General features: G+C 41.1%; 2 protein-coding genes across 2 annotated transcripts; both read left to right on the top strand.

Moving 5' to 3' along the window:
* Nucleotides 1–2,518: 2,518 nt before the first annotated feature.
* On the top strand, nt 2,519–10,306 carry LOC135533204 (gastrula zinc finger protein XlCGF17.1-like). The gene is made up of 2 exons (XM_064960629.1): nt 2,519–2,997; nt 7,664–10,306. The coding sequence occupies exons 1-2, from the start codon at nt 2,736–2,738 to the stop codon at nt 8,416–8,418; spliced, it is 1,017 nt and encodes a 338-aa protein (XP_064816701.1). The 5' UTR covers nt 2,519–2,735; the 3' UTR covers nt 8,419–10,306.
* An 8,709-nt stretch (nt 10,307–19,015) lies between these two features.
* Nucleotides 19,016–21,685, top strand: LOC135533206 (zinc finger protein 239-like). Its single transcript, XM_064960630.1, has 2 exons — nt 19,016–19,608; nt 20,272–21,685. The coding sequence occupies exons 1-2, from the start codon at nt 19,239–19,241 to the stop codon at nt 20,979–20,981; spliced, it is 1,080 nt and encodes a 359-aa protein (XP_064816702.1). The 5' UTR covers nt 19,016–19,238; the 3' UTR covers nt 20,982–21,685.
* Nucleotides 21,686–22,243: the final 558 nt, after the last annotated feature.

Genomic DNA, 22,243 nt, shown 5'->3' with positions numbered 1-22,243 from the left:
TGGTCCCCATTAGTTCCTGCCAAGGCAGCAGCTACTCTTCCTGGGGTTTATTATGGATCTCCATTAGTTCCTGCCAAGGCAGCAGCTACTCTTCCTGAGGTTTATTATGGATCTCCATTAGTTCCTGCCAAGGCAGCAGCTACTCAGGTTTAGGGTTTAGTGAATGATATGTCCCAAATCAAATGCTTTTAGTTTTTGAAACATTTAGGAGTATAAATTGGCCAAATGGTTTTACCTAAGTCAAATGGTTTTACCTAAGGTTGTACCTAAGTCAAATGGTTTAACCTAAGGTTTTACCTAAGTCAAATGGTTTTCCCTAAGGTTTTACCTAAGTCAAATGGTTTTACCTAAGGTTTTACCTAAGTCAAATGGTTTTACCTAAGGTTGTACCTAAGTCAAATGGTTTTACCTAAGGTTTTACCTAAGTCAAATGGTTTTCCCTAAGGTTTTCCCTAAGTCAAATGGTTTTACCTAAGGTTTTACCTAAGTCAAAAGGTTTTACCTAAGATTTTACCTAAGTTTTACCTAAGGTTTTAGAGCCACTCCCTTAAGTAGACAATGGTAAACGGCCTGAGTGAGCTATCTTCATTTATGCACTAGTTAGTTTTATGTTGAGATATGTGGATCAATACGCTGTAAGGCACATAGACTATACTAATATACTGTATGCCACAGGTCTATATAGTCCTGTATATATATATATATATATATATATATATATATATATATATATATATATATATATATATATATATATATATATATATACACACAGTACAAGTCAAAAGTCAAAAGTTACTCATTCAAGGGTTTTTCTTTATTTTTACTATGTTCTACATTGTAGAATGCATCATAACTATGAAATAACACATATGGAATAATGTAGGAAACAGAAAAAAGTGTTAAACAATCAAAATATATTTTAAATTCTTCAAAGTAGCCACCCTTTGCCTTGATGACAGCTTTGAACACTTTGATCGTGTTAGGATATATATATATATATATATTTTTTTTTTAAATTTTATTTATATATATAAATAATTTTATTTTGTCTCTATTTTATCTCTAGGACCCTCTGGGTGACAAATCGGAGCAGGATTACTAAATTATCAAAATCTAGAAAAGAGCCGTTAAATTCTACAACCACCTAAAATGAAGTGATTCCCAAACCTTCCATAACAAAGCCATCACCTACAGAGATATGAACCTGGAGAAGAGTCCCCTAAGCAAGCTGGTCCTGGGGCTCTGTTTACAAACACAAACACACCCCACAGAGCCCCAGGACAGCAGCACAATTAGACCCAACCAAACCATGAGAAACAAAAAGATAATTACTTGACATATTGGAAAGAATTAACAAATAACTGAGAAAACTAGAATACTATTTGGTCCTAAACAGAGAGTACACATTGACAAAATACGTGACCACTGTGACTGACACAAAATTAAGGAAAGCATTGACTATGTACAGACTCTGAGCATAGCCTTGCTATCAAGAAAGGCCGCCGAAGGCAGACCTGGTTCTCAAGAGAAGACAGGCTATGTGCACACTGCCCAAAAAATGAGGTGGAAACTGAGCTGCACTTCCTAACCTCTTGCCAAATGTATGACCATATAAGAGACACATATTTCCATCAGATTACACAGACCCACAAAGAATTTGAAAACAAATCCAATTTTGAAAAACTTGCATATCTATTGGGTGAAATACCAGTGTGCATCACAGCAGCAAGATGTGTGACCTGTTGCCACAAGAAAAGGACAACCAGTGAAGAACAAACACCATTGTAAATACAACCTGTTTATGTTTATTTATTTTCCCTTTTGCACTTTAACTATTTGCACATCATTACAACACTGAATATAGACATATGACATTTGAAATGTCTTTATTCTTTTGGAACTTTTGTGAGTGTAATTTTTAATGTTCATTTGTTATTGTTTATTTCACTTTTGTTTATTATCTACTTCACTTGCTTTGGCAATATGTTTCTCATGCCAATAAATTTAAATTGAGATGGTCAAAGAGAGAGGGAGAAAGAGGGTAAAATAGAGAGGGAGAGAAAATGTCATAGAGAGAAGGAGAGAGAAATTGAAATTAAATCAAAACCAATCTTTGAAATTGTTTTATTAACTGATAATCAGAAAATAAAATTAAACATTCCCTCAACTGTGTTTTCCACTCCAGTCAGCAGAGGGCGCTGTGAGTCTTTCAGGCCAGTCTGCCAGAATGTGACGTGGTGGTGAACTGGACTCTTCTTTAAACAACAACAGCTAGTCGGTCGTTACTAGTTACCCCAGTCACAAAGTCATAATTATGGCTAAACCTCGCCCAATTCTCAATTCTACAGCTTCTATTATTAAAATCAGATGTTTAAACCTAACCTTATGTCTAAACTTAAATGAAGACAAAACAATGTAATGTTTGTTTTCATATATTGTTTTTACGATAGCCAATGTTGACATTGTGGCTGTAGTAACTAGTGATAAGACAACTCGTCAGCCATGTTCTTTTATAGTTGCATGATAATGGTCAGCCACCTCGGTAGCTTGCTAGCTGAAACATCGAAGCTCTTTAGACTCGTTCATGTATATTATCCACTGTGTTTTAAACTCACTTATGTCGTCTAGCTAGTTATCCCATTTAATTTCATATTTACATTGTTATTAGTCAGCTAGCTGGCTGGTTTAGTTCACTAGCCTAGATAGCTAACTGTTAGCTAGCATCTCCGACCATGAGTTCACTGAGCTGCTCTCCTCCTGCTAAAGAAGAGGAGGAGGTCTGCTGGACGGAGAAAGAGGGTCTGTGGCTGAACGTTGTTGTGAAAGAAGAAGAGGAAGAGGAGGATGTCACAGTAACAAAAGTAGAGGATGAGGATGTTGCAGTGAAAGAAGAAGAGGACGAGAAAGAGGAGGATTCAGATTTTGGAGAGGAGGGAGAGATAACTGGTATATTGGAAGAAGAAGAGGAGGAGGAGGAGGATCTGATTAACCCCAGTAAGTAATTTACTGTCTTAAAACAGAAGCACAATGCAGTTTGTTGAACTAAAGGGCAAAGTCACACGGTAAAGGAGTCACACTATCAAATCGGCCATTGTTTTGTTGTTGTTACAATCAGGGCCAAGTCTTGGTCTTTGGTGTCTGAAGTGATCGGACCTCGGATCAACGACAGTGCGTGTGAAAGGAGGGAGTAGTGTAACGTCACAAAGACGTTGTATTGCTGCCTTTTTTTGGGGGGGGGGGGGGGGTTAACTAGTCAGTTAAGAACAAGTTATTATTTACAATAACGGCCACACCCGGGCTATGTTGGGCCAATTGTGCGCCGCCCTATGGTACTCTCGATCACGGCTGGTTGTGATACAGCCTGGAATCGACATAGGGTCGTTAGGGACACCTCTAGCACACAGTGGTGCTACTCTTTCTAAGTCAAATGAAAACACTACCAGTTCGCTAAATTGCTCCTGAGTCTATTGTCATTATTACATTCACACTGTTTTCTATCACCAGGTTCTTAAATGTTGTGAAAACAGGTTCATCATATTGATCACAGCTACCTCTGTTTACAGCCTGGTCTCACAGACTAGACGTAACATAGTAAAAATAAATTCGGGACACTTATTAAATACTGAACAAAAATATAAACGAATTTCAACGATTTTACTGAGCTACTGTTCATATAAAGTCAATTGAAATAAATTCATTAGGCCCTAATCTAGGGATTTCACTTGACTGGGCAGGCGTGCAGCCAATCAGAATACGTTTTCCCCTCACAAAATGTCTTTATTACAGACAGAAAAAGTTCAGTTTCATCAGTTGTCTGGGTGGCTGGTCTCAGACGAATGTGGAGGTCCTGGGCTGGCATGTGGTCTGTGGTTGTGAAGCCTGTTGGAAATTCTACCAAATTCGCTAAAACGACGTTGGAAGCGGCTTATGGTTGAGAAATTAACATTAGATTCTCTGGCAACAGCTCTGGTGGGCATTCCTGCAGTCAGCATGCCAATTGCACGCTCCTTCAAAACTTGAGACATCTGTGGCATGTTGTTGTGTGTCAACTGCATATTTTATAGTGTCCTTTTAATAATGTCCTCAGGACAAGGTGCCCCTTTAGAAACATTTAGAGAATTTGGCAGTACGTCTAACCAGCTTCACAACCGCAGACCTTGTGTAGCCACGCCAGACCAAGATCAACCCACATCCGTCTTCTTCACCTGTGGGATCGTCTGACAGCTGAGGAAACTTCGGGGAGGCAGGGTAGCCTAGTGGTTAGAGCGTTGGACTAGTAACCCGAAAGGTTGTAAGTTCAAATCCCCAAGCTGACAAGATCTGTCGTTCTGCCCTTGAACCTAGTTAAATAAAGGTAAAATGTGGGTTTTCACAACCAAAGAATTTCTGCACAAACTGTCAGAAACCATCTCTTACTCATCTTCCTCACCTCTTGACCTGTCTGCATTTTGGTGTCGTAACCGCAAATGGTCACCTTCAATGGCCACTGGCATGCTGGAGAGGTGTGCTCTTCATGGATGCGTTTGCTGATGTCACGTGATATAAGCTACGGACAGCAAACACAATTGCATTTTGTCGATGGCAATTTGAAGATCCTGAGGCTCGTTCATCCGCCGCCATCACATGGTTCAGCATGATAATGCACAGCCCCATGTTGCAAGGATCTATACACAATTCCTGGAAGCTGGAAATGACCCAGTTCTTCCATGCCTACTTACCAGACATGCCATCCATTGAGCATGTTTGGGATGCTCTGGATTGCAGTGTATGACAGCATTTCCTAGTTACCTCCAATTTCCAGCAACTTCGCACAGCCATTGAAGATGAGTGGGGGAACATTCCACAGGCCTCAATCAACAGCCTGATCAACTCTATGCAAAGATGTGTCGTGCTGCATGAGGCAAATGGTGGTCACACCAGATACTGACTGGTTTTCTGATCCACGCCCATACTGTTTTTTCTTAAAGTGACCAACAGATGTATATCTGCATTCCCAGTTGTTAAATCCATAGATTAGGACCTAATGAATTTATTTCAATTGACAGATTTTCTTATATAAACTGTAACTCCGAAATTATTGCATGTTATATTTTTTGTTCAGTTAATACAGTATATATTATATATTTAACCAGTTATTCATATCAATGTATTTTGGTTTTCTTCTTTTTTGTCATTTAGCAGATACCATGTTATTACTAAATAAATCTGGGACCATTCAACAGTCTAGATTTACCAGGTTATTACTAAATAAACTGTTCACCATCTGGGACCATTCAACAGTCTAGATTTACCAGGTTATTATTAAATAAACTATTCAGCATCTGGGACCATTCAACAGTCTTGATTTACCAGATTATTACTTCTAAATAAACTGTTCACCATCTGGGACCATTCAACAGTCTAGATTTACCAGGTTATTACTAAATAAACTGTTCACCATCTGGGACCATTCAACAGTCTAGATTTACCAGGTTATTACTTCTAAATAAACTGTTCACCATCTGGGACCATTCAACAGTCTAGATTTACCAGGTTATTACTAAATAAACTGTTCACCATCTGGGACCATTCAACAGTCTAGATTTACCAGGTTTGTACTTCTAACCAAAAACGCTATTTGGGGTTCTCAAAATGCTTACAGTTGTTGTTTTGATTATTGCTTGAACAGTCTATAAGATAATTGCTAGCAAAATACCTGTTTTGGATGCAGCACTTGTTAGCTTGAATGCTAAATGCTCACTGTCAGGCTGATGGAAAAGCTAGCCACAGAGCATTTTACTGGTTGTCGTTAGTATTTCTTTATGTCTAAAGCGGTTTATTTGAGATGATGGCACAAACTTTATATTAAGCAGGTGATTCAAACAATATAATCCAAAAGTAGTATGAACTGTAAGTAACCTGTAAATGGAGGCTGTTTTTTTTCTGTCAACCTATGAGAACTTCCCTGAGTTTTCCGCCACGGTGGTGAATTAGTGAATAGCGACACAGAGCTTAACGGTAGCGTCCCACCCAGCCAACGGCCAGTGAAAGTGCAGGGCGCCAAATTCAAAACAACAAGAATCTCATAATTAAAATTCCTCAAGCATACAAGTATTTTACACCATTTTAAAGATTAAATTCGTTAATCCAGCCACAGTGTGTGATTTCAAAAAGGCTTTACAGCGAAAGCACCACAAACGATTATGTTAGGTCACCACCAATTCACAGAAAAACACAGCCAAAGCAGAAATATAGATAAAATGAATCACTAACCTGTGATGATCTTCATCAGATGACACTCATAGGAGTTCATGTTACACAATACATGTATGTTTTGCTCGATAAAGTGCATATTAATATCCAAAAATCTTATTTTACATTGGCGTGTTATGTTCAGTATTTCCAAAACATGCGACGATTTTGCAGAGAGCCACATCAATTTACAGAAATACTCATTGCCAAGTCAAAAAAACACAGCCATTTTTCCAGCCAAAGATAGGAGTCACAAAAATGTTACATGTATGTTTTGTTCGATAATGTGCATATTTATATCCAAAAATCTCAGTTTACATTGGCGCGTTAAGTGCAGTAATGTTTTGATTCCAAAACATCCAGTGATTTTGCAGAAATACTCATAATAAACATTGATAAGAGATACAACTATTATACATGGAACCTTAGATAAACTTCTACTTAATGCAACCGCTGTGTCAGATTCTTTAAAAACTTTACGGAAAAAGCAAACCATGCAATAATCTGAGTACGGAGCTCAGAGACCAAAACAGCCAAGCAGATATCTGCCATGTTGTGCAGTCAACATTAGTCAGAAATAGCATTATAAAAATTCACTTACCTTTGATGATCTTCATCAGAATGCACTCCCAGGAATCCCAGTTCCACAATAAATGTTTGATTTGTTTGATAAAGCTCATAATTTATGTCCAAATACCCCCTTTTGTTAGGGCGTTTGGGAAACAAATCCAAACGAGCAGACAAAAATTCTGTTACAGTCCGTAGAAACATGTCAAACGATGTATAGAATCAATCAATCTTTAGGATGTTTTTAACATACATCTTCAATAATGTTCCAACTGGAGAATTCCTTTGTCTGTAGAAAAGCAATGGAACGCGAGGTAACTCTCACATGACTGCGCGTCATGAGCCCAAGGCACTCTGCCAGACACCTGACTCATTCCTCTCTCATTCAGCCCCCCTTCACAGTAGAAGCCTCAAACAAGGTTCTAAAGACTGTTGACATCTAGTGGAAGCCTTAGGAAGTGCAAGATGACCAATATCCCACTATCTTCAATAGGGGCTGAGTTGGGAAAACTACAAGCCTCAGATTTTCTACTTCCTGGTTGGATTTTTCTCAGGTTTTCACCTGCCATATGAGTTATGTTATACTCACAGACATCTTTCAAACAGTTTTAGTTACTTCAGAGTGTTTTCTATCAAAATATACTATTTATATGCATATTCTAGCTTTTATGGCTGAGTAGCAGGTAGTTTACTCTGGGCACCTTATTCTTCCAAGCTACTCAATACTGCCCCCCATGTCACCAAGAAGTTAAAGTGAGTTTCCTTGAGTAGCACTCCCGATCTTGCTCTAATAATCTGTGGTAATATTCAGAATACATTGTGAAAAAAATGCAATCTCGCCTATTTTTTTTGCTCCACGCAGAAGCTGACGAGGCAGAGAAGAGTCTCTCCACATCAGAACACCCCAAGAAACACCAACGGAAACCTACAGGGAAGAAACTTCATCACTGCTCTGACTGTGGGAAAAGTTATTCAAGATCAGATTCACTAAAAGTACACCAGAGAATTCACACTGGAGAGACATCTCACTGCTGCTCTGACTGTGGGAAGAGGTTTACCTCTTCAGCAGACCTCAAAAGACATCAGAGAATCCATACAGGAGAGAAACCTTATAGCTGTGATCAATGTGGAAAGAGTTTTAATGTTCCAAGCAGCCTGAAAACACACCAGAGAACACACACAGGGGAGAAACCTTATAGCTGCGCTGACTGTGGGAAGAGTTTCTCAAAATTATATACATTACAATCACACCAGAGAATTCACACTGGAGAGAAACTTTTTAGCTGCTCTGACTGTGGGAAGAGTTTTTCAAAATTATATACATTACAATTACACCAGAGAATTCACACTGGAGAGAAACTTTTTAGCTGTGATCAATGTGGGAAAAGGTTTACTCACTCAAGCTGCCTGAAGGTACATCAGAGAACACACACAGGAGAGAAACCTTATAGCTGTGATCAGTGTGAGAAGAAATTTGTTACATCTAGCAGTCTGACTATACACCGGAGATCTCACACAGGAGAGAAACCTTATAGCTGTGATCAATGTGTGAAACGTTTTACTTCATCTAGCCATCTGACTATTCACCAGCGGACACACAAGAGAGAAACCTCATAGCTGTAATCAATATGGGAAGAGTTTTAGCCAAACATCCTGATATCACACCAGAGAACACACACAGGAGATAATTCTTATAGCTGTGATCAATGTGGAAAGCGATATGCTGGTAAAATTTTGAAAATACATACATGAAGTTGTTTCATGATATCAATAAAATGTCACAATGTAGAATGTTTTAATGATGTCACAATGTAGAATCGTAAACGTTTGACCCCCTGTTCTATTGATTTCAGCGTGATATAGATATTAGCCTCGGGATGAATCCAGGCCTCATCAGGGGAAGAAGTAATGAGTACTATTTATTTGATTAACAAAAAAGTGGATTAACAAGAAAAAGAGTTGTTACACTTGGCACCTCATTTGAATGAGAATGCAGCACTTCAAAATGTAGCTAGCTGTTTTCTACAAATTGTCCTAACCAGTGATGTACACATTATTCCCAGATTCTGTGGGGTGTTTGAGCTGTTCGTTTTAACAGGATGTGCAACCTCTTCTCCCCCCTCTCGTGCAATTTATTTCCAAATGATATCGATATGAGTGATGATGAATAAGTGTTGCATTTCTCTTCATTTTGGGGACCCCTAAATTTAATGCATCACTCCCAAATGTAGCTGACTGTTTTCTGCAGGTTGTCCTCTAACCAGTGAGGTAAAATATATCTCCCATTTCCGTGTGGTTTTTTAGTTGTGTTAGTTTCAACAGCACATACAGCCTGATTTCCCCCCTAACAGATGTATTGCCAGTTGTCAAAACAACAGCGTAATTAATATACTTACTTACTAACTAACTTATGGGGCGGCAGCCTAGTGGTTAGAGCGTTGGACTAGTAACCAAAAGGTTACAAGTTCGAATCCCCGAGCTGACAAGGTACAAATCTGTCGTTCTGTCCCTGAACAGGCAGTTAATCCACTGTTCCTAGGCCGTCATTGAAAATAAGAATTTGTTCTTAACTGACTTACCTATTAAAAAAAAAAAAATTACTGACTTTAAATTTACACATTTAAAGTGGCGTTTAAATACAAAACAAGACAATACAACGTTTATAACAGTTACATACCTATAATAATAGTAAGAAATACAACTTTCTTTTTTTTAAAGAAGAAAAGACTAGCCTTACAGGGTCAATGGGAACATTCACCCGAGCTATTTAGGAGGGATATCACACCTGGCATAAATGATTGTCTCGTTCTGTTTTTTTCTGCTGAGGCCCAATACCTGCACCCAGAGGGAAGTAATTCAAAGTCTTGGGCGTGGCTTGGGTCTAAAATGATGATATGATATGATTACTACTGTGGAACATGTTTCTGTAGATAGTACATTTTATGTTTAACTTTTCAAACTGTTTCTACATATTGGTTATTGATTTGAACAAGTTATAACTCTTCTGATTTGGGCTCCTCCAAAATAGCAACAAAAAAAATGTAAGATCTTTTGTATTTTATTAGGATGATGTCTTATTATTTATTTTTTAAAGTGAGAGTTTAAAATAGAGTTTAAAATTTTTTTGGTTATTCTTTAGTTTTTTTATCGTATGTTGTGTAGTAAATATAAATTTTATTTAAGTTTTTTTTCTATGAAACAAAATTTCTGAAATGTGAAATGTTATATAAATAAAGCTTGATTTTATTTGAACTTATTGCAAAAACAAATGAACCCAATGTCTGACCAATCAACACTCTTGCAAAACCAACGAAAAAATATGTGCTTGAGGCGTCACTACAGACACCCTGGTTCGAATCTAGGCTGTATCACAACAGGCCGTGATAGTGAGTCCCATAAGGCGGCGCACAATGGGCTCAGCGTTGTCCAGGTTTGGCCGTTTTGGGCAATCTTTGTAAATAATAATTTGTTCTTAACTGACTTGCCTAGTTCAATAAAGGTCCAATTGAATAAACGAAATTGAAAATTGTATCAATTCAGTATATCTTACACTATGTCAAAATAGTGCATACTGTGTAAATTTTATCACTTTTCAACCAATCCAGTACATGTTTGTTGAAAATTTAGAAATTGTAGTGTAATATACACTGCTCAAAAAATAAAGGGAACACTTAAACAACACAATGTAACTCCAAGTCAATCACACTTCTGTGAAATCAAACTGTCCACTTAGGAAGCAACACTGATTGACAATAAATTTCACATGCTGTTGTGCAAATGGAATAGACAACAGGTGGAAATTATAGGCAATTAGCAAGACACCCCCAATAAAGGAGTGGTTCTGCAGATGGTAACCACAGGCCACTTCTCAGTTCCTATGCTTCCTGGCTGATGTTTTGGTCACTTTTGAATGCTGGCGGTGCTTTCACTCTAGTGGTAGCATGAGACGGAGTCTACAAGTGGCTCAGGTAGTGCAGCTCATCCAGGATGGCACATCAATGCGATCTGTGGCAAGAAGATTTCCTGTGTCTGTCAGTGTAGTGTCCAGAGCATGGAGGTGCTACCAGGAGACAGGCCAGTACATCAGGAGACATGGAGGAGGCCGTAGGAGGGCAACAACCCAGCAGCAGGACCACTACCTCCGCCTTTGTGCAAAGAGGAGCACTGCCAGAGCCCTGCAAAATGACCTCCAGTAGGCCACAAATGTGCATGTGTCTGCTCAGACGGTCAGAAACGGACTCTATGAGGGTGGTATGAGGGCCCGACGTCCACAGGTGGGGGTTGTGCTTACAGCGCAACACCGTACAGGACGTTTGGCATTTGCCAGAGAACACCAAGATTGGCAAATTCGCCATTGGCGCCCTGTGCTGGGTTCCTCCTAATGCAAGACAATGCTAGACCTCATGTGGCTGGAGTGTGTCAGCAGTTCCTGCAAGAGGAAGGCATTGATGCTATGGACTGGCCCACCCGTTCCCCAGACCTGAATCCAATTGAGCACATCTGGGACATCATGTCTCGCTCCATCCACCAACGCCACGTTGCAACACAGACTGTCCAGGAGTTGGCGGATGCTTTAGTCCAGGTCTGGGAGGAGATCCCTCAGAAGACCATCCGCCACCTCATCAGGAGCATGCCCAGGCATTATGGGGAGGTCATACAGGCACGTGGAGGCCACACACACTACTGAGCCTCATTTTGACTTGTTTTAAGGACATTACATCAAAGTTGGATCAGCCTCTAGTGTGGTTTTCCACTTTAATTTTGAGTGTCACTCCAAATCCAGACCTCCATGGGTTGATAAATTTGATTTCCATTGATAATTTTTGTGTGATTTTGTTGTCAGCACATTCAACTATGTAAAGAAAAAAGTATTTCAGAATATTTCATTCATTCATTACATTTACATTTACATTTACATTTAAGTCATTTAGCAGACGCTCTTATCCAGAGCGACTTACAAATTGGTGAATTCACCTTCTGACATCCAGTGGAACAGCCACTTTACAATAGTGCATCTAAATCATTAAGGGGGGGGGGGGGTGGTGAGAAGGATTACTTATCCTATCCTAGGTATTCCTTGAAGAGGTGGGGTTTCAGGTGTCTCCGGAAGGTGGTGATTGACTCCGCTGTCCTGGCGTCGTGAGGGAGTTTGTTCCACCATTGGGGGGCCAGAGCAGCGAACAGTTTTGACTGGGCTGAGCGGGAACTGTACTTCCTCAATGGTAGGGAGGCGAGCAGGCCAGAGGTGGATGAACGCAGTGCCCTTGCTTGGGTGTAGGGCCTGATCAGAGCCTGGAGGTACTGAGGTGCCGTTCCCCTCACAGCTCCGTAGGCAAGCACCATGGTCTTGTAGCGGATGCGAGCTTCAACTGGAAGCCAGTGGAGAGAGCGGAGGAGCGGGGTGACGTGAGAGAACTTGGGAAGGTTGAACACCAGACGGGCTGCGGCGTTCTGGATGAGTTGTAGGGGTTTAATGGCACAGGCAGGGAGCCCAGCCAGCAGCGAGTTGCAGTAATCCAGACGGGAGATGACAAGTGCCTGGATTAGGACCTGCGCCGCTTCCTGTGTGAGGCAGGGTCGTACTCTGCGGATGTTGTAGAGCATGAACCTACAGGAACGGGCCACCGCCATGATGTTGGTTGAGAACGACAGGGTGTTGTCCAGGATCACGCCAAGGTTCTTAGCGCTCTGGGAGGAGGACACAATGGAGTTGTCAACCGTGATGGCGAGATCATGGAACGGGCAGTCCTTCCCCGGGAGGAAGAGCAGCTCCGTCTTGCCGAGGTTCAGCTTGAGGTGGTGATCCGTCATCCACACTGATATGTCTGCCAGACATGCAGAGATGCGATTCGCCACCTGGTCATCAGAAGGGGAAAGGAGAAGATTAATTGTGTGTCGTCTGCATAGCAATGATAGGAGAGACCATGTGAGGTTATGACAGAGCCAAGTGACTTGGTGTATAGCGAGAATAGGAGAGGGCCTAGAACAGAGCCCTGGGGGACACCAGTGGTGAGAGCGCGTGGCGGGAGACAGATTCTCGCCACGCCACCTGGTAGGAGCGACCTGTCAGGTAGGACGCAATCCAAGCGTGGGCCGCGCCGGAGATGCCCAACTCGGAGAGGGTGGAGAGGAGGATCTGATGGTTCACAGTATCGAAGGCAGCCGATAGGTCTAGAAGGATGAGAGCAGAGGAGAGAGAGTTAGCTTTAGCAGTGCGGAGCGCCTCCGTGATGCAGAGAAGAGCAGTCTCAGTTGAATGACTAGTCTTGAAACCTGACTGATTTGGATCAAGAAGGTCATTCTGAGAGAGATAGCGGGAGAGCTGGCCAAGGACGGCACGTTCAAGAGTTTTGGAGAGAAAAGAAAGAAGGGATACTGGTCTGTCGTTGTTGACATCGGAGGGATCGAGTGTAGGTTTCTTCAGAAGGGGTGCAACTCTCGCTCTCTTGAAGACGGAAGGGACGTAGCCAGCGGTCAGGGATGAGTTGATGAGCGAGGTGAGGTAAGGGAGAAGGTCCCCGGAAATGGTCTGGAGGAGAGAGGAGGGGATAGGGTCGAGCGGGCAGGTTGTTGGGCGGCCGGCCGTCACAAGAAGCGAGATTTCATCTGGAGAGAGAGGGAGAAAGAGGTCAGAGCACAGGGTAGGGCAGTGTGAGCAGAACCAGCGGTGTCGTTTGACTTAGCAAACGAGGATCGGATGTCGTCGACCTTCTTTTCAAAATGGTTGACGAAGTCATCTGCAGAGAGGGAGGAGGGGGGGAGGGGGAGGAGGATTCAGGAGGGAGGAGAAGGTGGCAAAGAGCTTCCTAGGGTTAGAGGCAGATGCTTGGAATTTAGAGTGGTAGAAAGTGGCTTTAGCAGCAGAGACAGAGGAGGAAAATGTAGAGAGGAGGGAGTGAAAGGATGCCAGGTCCGCAGGGAGGCGAGTTTTCCTCCATTTCCGCTCGGCTGCCCGGAGCTCTGTTCTGTGAGCTCGCAATGAGTCATCGAGCCACGGAGCGGGAGGGGAGGACCGAGCCGGCCTGGAGGATAGGGGACATAGAGAGTCAAAGGATGCAGAAAGGGAAGAGAGGAGGGTTGAGGAGGCAGAGTCAGGAGAAAGGTTGGAGAAGGTATGAGCAGAGGGAAGAGATGAAAGGATGGAAGAGGAAAGAGTAGCGGGGGAGAGAGAGCGAAGGTTGGGACGGCGCGATACCATCCGAGTAGGGGCAGTGTGGGAAGTGTTGGATGAGAGCGAGAGGGAAAAGGATACAAGGTAGTGGTCGGAGACTTGGAGGGGAGTTGCAGTGAGGTTAGTGGAAGAACAGCATCTAGTAAAGATGAGGTCGAGCGTATTGCCTGCCTTGTGAGTAGGGGGGAAGGTGAGAGGGTGAGGTCAAAAGAGGAGAGGAGTGGAAAGAAGGAGGCAGAGAGGAATGAGTCAAAGGTAGACGTGGGGAGGTTAAAGTCGCCCAGGACTGTGAGAGGTGAGCCGTCCTCAGGAAAGGAGCTTATCAAGGCATCAAGCTCATTGATGAACTCTCTGAGGGAACCTGGAGGGCGATAAATGATAAGAATGTTAAGCTTGAAAGGGCTGGTAACTGTGACAGCATGGAATTCAAAGGAGGCGATAGATAGATGGGTAAGGGGAGAGAGAGAGAATGACCACTTGGGAGAGATGAGGATCCCGGTGCCACCACCCCGCTGACCAGAAGCTCTCGGGGTGTGCGAGAACACGTGGGCGGACGAAGAGAGAGCAGTAGGAGTAGCAGTGTTATCTGTGGTGATCCATGTTTCCGTCAGTGCCAGGAAGTCGAGGGACTGGAGGGAGGCATAGGCTGAGATGAACTCTGCCTTGTTGGCCGCAGATCGGCAGTTCCAGAGGCTACCGGAGACCAGGAACTCCACGTGGGTCGTGCGCGCTGGGACCACCAGATTAGGGTGGCCGCGGCCACGCGGTGTGGAGCGTTTGTATGGTCTGTGCAGAGAGGAGAGAACAGGGATAGATAGACACATAGTTAACAGGGTACAGAAGAGGCTACGCTAATGCAAAGGAGATTGGAATGACAAGTGGACTACACGTCTCGAATGTTCAGAAAGTTAAGCTTACGTAGCAAGAATCTTATTGACTAAAATGATTGAAATGAAACAGTACTGCTGGAGTAGGCTAGCTGGTAGTGGCTGCGATGTTGACACTACACTAATCAAGTCGTTCCGTCGAGTGTAATAGTTTCTACAGTGCTGCTATTCGGGGCTAGCTGGCTAGCTAGCAAGGTTGATTGCGTTCCGTTACTTTAAAAGAACGACAATAGCTGGCTGGCTAACCTAGAAAATCGCTCTAGGCTACACAATTGTCTTAGATACAAAGACGGCTATGTAGCTAGCTAGCTACGATCAAACAAAACAAACCGTTGTACTGTAATAGTTACTACAGTGCTGCTATTCGGGGGCTAGCTGGCTAGCTACGTTAGAAGAACGACAATAGCTGGCCAGCTAACCTAGAAAATCGCTCTAGGCTACACATTCAGATCTAGGATGTGTTATGTTAGTGTTCCCTTTATTTTTTTGAGCAGTGTACAAATCCCCATCAACTGGATGAGTCACCATTAAGTTTGGAAATGATCCAACCATTATGTAGGTTGGTAGAAATGATCCAACCATTATGTAGGTTGGTAGAAATCATCCAACCATTATGTAGGTTGGTAGAAATTATCCAGTCATTATGTAGGTTAGTGGAAATGATCCAACCATTATGTAGGTTGGTGGAAATGATCCAACCATTATGTAGGTTGGTGGAAATGATCCAACCATTATGTAGGTTGGTAGAAATGATCCAACCATTATGTAGGTTGGTGGAAATGATCCAACCATTATGTAGGTTGGTGGAAATGATCCAACCATTATGTAGGTTGGTGGAAATGATCCAACCATTATGTAGGTTGGTGGAAATGATCCAACCATTATGTAGGTTGGTAGAAATGATCCAACCATTATGTAGGTTGGTGGAAATGATCCAACCATTATGTAGGTTGGTGGAAATGATCCAACCATTATGTAGGTTGGTGGAAACGATCCAACCATTATGTAGGTTGGTGGAAATGATCCAACCATTATGTAGGTTGGTAGAAATGATCCAACCATTATGTAGGTTGGTAGAAATGATCCAACCATTATGTAGGTTGGTAGAAATGATCCAACCATTATGTAGGTTAGTGGAAATGATCCAACCATTATGTAGGTTGGTGGAAATGATCCAACCATTATGTAGGTTGGTAGAAATGATCCAACCATTATGTAGGTTGGTGGAAATGATCCAACCATTATGTAGGTTGGTGGAAATCCCCATCGACTGAGGATGACGGGGTCTCCATTTTGCAGTGTAATAATGATGTTGAATAATAATAAACTACAATCATCAATCTGACTCCATTACCATGTGAACGCTATAGTGTCCGTAATAGAATCCAGTAGGTATAGCCAAGGTTGTGAGCCTATCGTCACCACTCAGAATACTATAAGATGCAAGTGTCTAGGTTTACCATTATGCAACTATTATTGAGGCTGAGGAACAAGGAGCTAATATTGATGTCTTAGCATTAAATGATTGAGTTAACCTTAGCTCAGAGATGCACCGTTAGAGAGCATTTGGAAAGTTTTCAGACCTCTTGAAATATCATAAATATAATAAATAAATATATACATAAATATAATTTTCTGTATATAGCCTCCACATTGACTCTGTACCGGTACCCCCTGTATATAGCCTCCACATTGACTCTGTACCGGTACCCCCTGTATATAGCCTCCACATTGACTCTGTACCGGTACCCCCTGTATATAGCCTCGCAACTGTTATTCTACTGCTGTTGTTTATTTTTTTTCTCTTCTTAACACGTTAACATTGTTGGTTAAGGGCTTGTAAGTAAGCATTTCACTGTAAGGTCTACTACACCTGTTGTATTCAGCATTTCACTGTGAGGTCTACTACACCTGTTGTATTCAGCATTTCACTGTGAGGTCTACTACACCTGTTGTATTCAGCATTTCACTGTAAGGTCTACTACACCTGTTGTATTCGGCTCATGTGACAAATAAACATTTATTTGATTTGATATAAGATGCAAGTTTCTAGGTTTACCATTATGCAACTATTATTAATCCTGAGGAACAAGGAGCTAATATTGATGTCTTGGCATTAAATGATTGAGTAGCTCAGAGATGCACAGTTAGAGACTGAGAATATGTTCTAATATGTGTCCAGTGCGTTCAATACCCCATAATGACATCACAATACCCCATAATGACATCACAATACCCCAGAATGACATCACAATACCCCATAATGACATCACGTTCTTATATGTGCTACTTTTTGGAAAATTAATACTGAAAGTTTTCAGACCCCTTGACTTTTTCCACTTTTTGTTGTTACAGACTTATTCTAAAATGTATTAAAACCTTTTTTTTAAAATCCTCATCAATCTACACACAATACCCCATAATGACAAAGCAAAAACAGATTTGTAGCTCGTTTTGCAAATTTATATTTAAAAAAAACATGTTTTAAACTTTACCACATTTACATATAGTACCTGTCAAAGGTTTGGACACGCACTAATTCCAGGGTTTTTCTTTATTTAGACTATTTTCTACATTGTAGAATAATAGTAATAGTGAAGACATCAAAACTATGAAATAACACATGGAATTATGTAGTAACGAAAAAGTGTTAAACAAATCTAAATATATGATTCACTGACTGAGAGCGAGCTAATGAGACACAAATTGATATTTATAGTAGCTAGCTAGGCTATATATCAAGATAATTATTATTGCATGCTGAATATTTTCAGTGCACTCTAAAACATTTACTTATCTAATTTCATTCTTTGGGCCCTAGATATATCTGTTTCTCTTCATCAGATAACAGCTCACGTTTTCACAAGAGGCTGTGGTTCCATCGTAGATAAAAGCAGGCCATTGGCTGCCTACATCACCAGGGGTCTGTACGGGACTTCTGAATGGTTCCAAGTTTAGGACTTCGGCAAATTTGCCTGAGCAGACAGACAAGTGTTTAAAAAATATATATATATATGAGAAGATGTGCAAGAATTGCAGGTGCCAACAAATGTTATAGTCATCGTAACAATATTTTACTGTCCGGTACAAAAAAATCAGGATCCTCTCTCGACTGGTACCGATTGACACTCTTTCAGCTTCGGCCCACCACCTAATTTTTTATTTTACCTTTATTTAAACTTGCAAGTCAGTTATTAAGAACAAATTCTTATTTTCAATGACGGCCTAGGAACAGTGGGTTAACTGCCTGTTCAGGGGCAGAACGACAGATTTGTACCTTGTCAGCTCGGGGGTTGCAGTACAACGCTCTAACCTCTAGGCTATCCTGCCGCCCCAATAATAATACAACTACAGAACAATGAGCCAGATGTTTCACCTATAAATGTGAGGCATCCGGTTGACGGTTTTCACTCACAAACAAATGTGGTGATGAGAGGAAGCCCAGTGGTAGAAGATAGAGCAAGATGGATTTGGGCCGACATTCTGCTAATTTCTCATCGATGAAACGTTTGATCTCAATACAGTTTTCTGTTTCATAGCTATAATCTGTAACAAACAGAGTGGACTACGTTTTGAAGACGTGACGTTTTGCCAATGTTTCAAAGTAATTGCATTGTTTAGAAGGAGTGCAAGGGAGTATTAGGGGAGTAATAAGTTATTTCACACCGGTAAACTTCACAGAGTAGGCGTTCCCCAAAGGAAATATGCAAATAAATATTAGAATGCGCCAATAGGATCTCTTGCTCGTCCTTGGCTCCACCCACTGTGATTCATTTGCTCCCATTGGAAACGACAGGTTCTGGTCCATCTTGGGTTAGTTATAAAGTTTAATCTTTGCCCACACAGTCCGTGAAGAGCATGATGTGTTGCTGACGTCAGCCACCGAGCTAGTATAAGACCTACATATTATATTATTATATATATTATAGGTAACCAGATCGTGACTACAACTAAGTTATTAAGTATTTAACCACAGTGTTGTTACATTGGTGAGTAAAAACTCATGCTTCCTACCGTTTAACATGTTGTCTGAAAATAAAATAGATACATTTTACTCAACTGCGTTACCCTCTCCAGTCAGCAGATGGCGGTCTGGGAATTTAAGGTGATGCTGCTGGTGTGACGTATAATGTAGTGGACGGAACGCTTCATTCAACAGCAGCAACAGTTAGTCAGACACCTCGGTAGCTTGCTAGACAAAATAGACGAACCAATAAAGCTCTTTAGACGCTTTCGTAGAGCCATTGTGTTTTAAACCCACTTCTGTCGTCTACTAAGTTATCCGATTTAATTTCATATTTACGGTGTTGTTATTGGTCATCTAGTTACGTTTTATTAAGTTAAGTTAGCATTAGCCTAGCTAGCTATCATCTCCGACCATGAGTTCACTAAGCTACTCTCCTCCCGTTAAAGAAGAGGTGGTCTACTGGACGGAGAAAGAGGCTCTGGTGAAAGAGGAGGCTGTTACAATAGAAAAACAAGTAGAGGGTGAGGCTGTTTCAGTGAAAGAAGAGGAAGACTCGTTCAGAGTGAAAAAGGAGGATGAAGAGGGGGATGTTACAATAGAAAAACAAGTAGAGGGTGAGGCTGTTACAGTGAAAGAAGAAGAGAAAGACGTTTCAGTGAAACAAGAGGAAGATGCGTTCAGAGTGAAAGAGGAGGAGGATGAGATGACTGTTACATCGAAAAGGGAGGAGGAGGAAACTGGATTTCTGGGCCCGGTTTCCCAAAGGCAACTTAAGGAACTTGGTGAGATAAATACTGTTAATGGTTTGCCTAATGGGAGAACTTGGTGAGATAAATACTGTTAATGGTTTGCCTAATGGGGGAACCTGGTGAGATAAATACTGTTAAAGGTTTGCCTAATGGGGGAACCTGGTGAGATAAATACTGTTAATGGTTTGCCTAATGGGAGAACTTGGTGAGATAAATACTGTTAAAGGTTTGCCTAATGGGGGAACCTGGTGAGATAAATACTGTTCATGGTTTGCCTAATGGGGGAACCTGGTGATATAATGTTCAGAGAATCCATTTAGACAATTTGGTGAAAGTATTCCCTTTCTAAATAATAAAAGACCAAAAGTAATCTGACACACTGCTTCGGGTTTCAGCAACTGCAATAATGTATTTATAGCCTGGAATCATCCACTATACTACTGTGGAAACAATAATACAAAACATGTCTATTGTTGCTCACTTGACTGTCTTTTTAAGATAATTGTCAAATAAGTTTGTAAAAGCACTTAAACATTCATTAAGGATGTAAATTGTTGTACGACATCATGGGGATCACCTTTTAGCTAAAATAAACAGTGGATTTCTGCTGTTGTGGGCCTTCTACAACAGCATCACCTTTCAGCTAAAATAAACAGTGGCCTTTTAACCATCTGTCTGACTTTGTTGTTCACACAGGAGAGAGACAAGACAATCGTGGATCCTCTGGGGAGCCTCAACAACATCATGAAGCTGACGAGGCAGAGAAGAGTCTCTCCACATCGGAACACCTCAAGAAACACCAGCAGAAACCCACAGGGAAGAAATCTCACCGCTGCTCTGTCTGTGGGAAGAGTTACTCAAGATCAGATTCACTGAAGGCACACCAGAGAATTCACACAGGGAAGAAGTCTCACCACTGCTCTGACTGTGGGAAGACTTACTCAAGATCAGATTCACTAAAAGTACACCAGAAAAAACACATTGGAGAGAAACCTCACTGCTGCTCTAATTGTGGGAAGAGTTGCACCTCTTTAGCAACCCTAAAAATACACCAGAGAATCCATAGAAGAGAAAAACCTTATAGTTGCTCTGATTGTGGGAAGTGTTTTGTTTTGTCAGGACATTTAAAATCACACCAGAGAACACACACAGGACATAAACCTTATAGTTGTCATCTATGTGGGAGGAGTTTTAGGCACTTAAGCAGCCTGATAGTACACCAGAGAATACACACAGGAGAGAAACCTTACCAATGCTCTGACTGTGGAAAGAGTTTTGTTTCGTCAGGACTTTTAAAATCACACCAGAGAACACATACAGGAGAGAAACCTCATAGCTGTGATCAATGTGACAAGAGATACTCTGATAAAAGATCTCTGGTTAAACATCAGACAATTCATACATGAAGGAGTTGTTCAATGTGACAAGAGTTTTACTGAATCTAGAGAGCTGACTTTGCACCAGAGAAAACACACGGGAAATACATTTTAACACTAGCTCTGACTGTGGGAAGAGTTTTGTTTAATCAGGACTTTTTAAAACCACACCAGAGAACACACACAGGAAAGAAATATCATAGCTGTGATCAATGTGACAAGAGATACGTTATATCAATGAAACAAATGTCACAATGCAATAGGAGTAGGGTAATGATGTCATAATGAAGAAACCCTAAATGTTTGCCCTGTTCTATTGATTTCAGCTATGGATTGAAATGAAAGATGAACTATTAAAAATATTTAGTTTTCTCCGTTGTAGTTGAAAATATTTAGTTTTTTTTCAATGACTCGAAAACAACTTAATTTAAACATACTTGCAGCCTATACACATGGACGAAGTATAATAAATTGGTCTATAATCAATTTTATTGATAATCCTACATCACTCCAGTATTTCTTGACAACATTCAAGTGCTAATTGTCTTTATTCCACTACTGAAGAAGCATGACTCAAATCACCTCATATTTCAAACATTCAGCCTGACAACAGATACATGTTTTATTATTCCATGCCTCACCATTATGTTAATTTTTATAGTCATTGTTTTTATTAATTGTTTTTTCCTCTGAAGCCCATTGTGTTGTCCATGTCTGAAATGTGCTGTATAAATAAAGCTTGGTTTGATTTGAATATATTACAAAACAAATTAACCCAATTTCCGACTTTAATCAATCCAGTGCATTTTTTGTTGAATATGAAAAAATGTTGAGATCAACAATACGTCAAAGGATTCAACTCCTGAAAACTGAAACAAACAAATGGATCAAACAGATCAATTCCACTTTTCCAGCCTGCTGAAGGCGTGGTGGAGAGGTAAACACCACCCCCGGCTCTACCAGGGGCTTGAGGTGGTCTCCCACAGCTCTGCTTATGTCATGTTCTGTGGCCTTGCCGTTCCATTTCTTGACTGCCCCTGCAACACAGAAACACATTTAGTCATATTATATAAAACAGTCAAAGTAATGGATATGGAGCATCTATGGCCTCAGTTACACCTGGCACCTAAATGTGACTTCTGATCATTCCAAGCCGCATTAGGTCTGGATGCACAAAAATCACGATGTGCTGCATTAGGTTTAGATCTGCCAGGATGGGCATTGTGTTCAGAAATGCCAGAGTATCTGTGACCAACAATTGCATATCTGTATAAATATTTACCATCTAAACC

This window comes from Oncorhynchus masou, unplaced genomic scaffold (genome assembly GCF_036934945.1).
Source record: "Oncorhynchus masou masou isolate Uvic2021 unplaced genomic scaffold, UVic_Omas_1.1 unplaced_scaffold_2283, whole genome shotgun sequence".
NCBI classification, from domain to species: Eukaryota; Metazoa; Chordata; class Actinopteri; order Salmoniformes; family Salmonidae; genus Oncorhynchus; species Oncorhynchus masou.
Note: the sequence above shows the minus strand (reverse complement) of the source record. Positions and strands in the feature narration are given on the sequence as shown.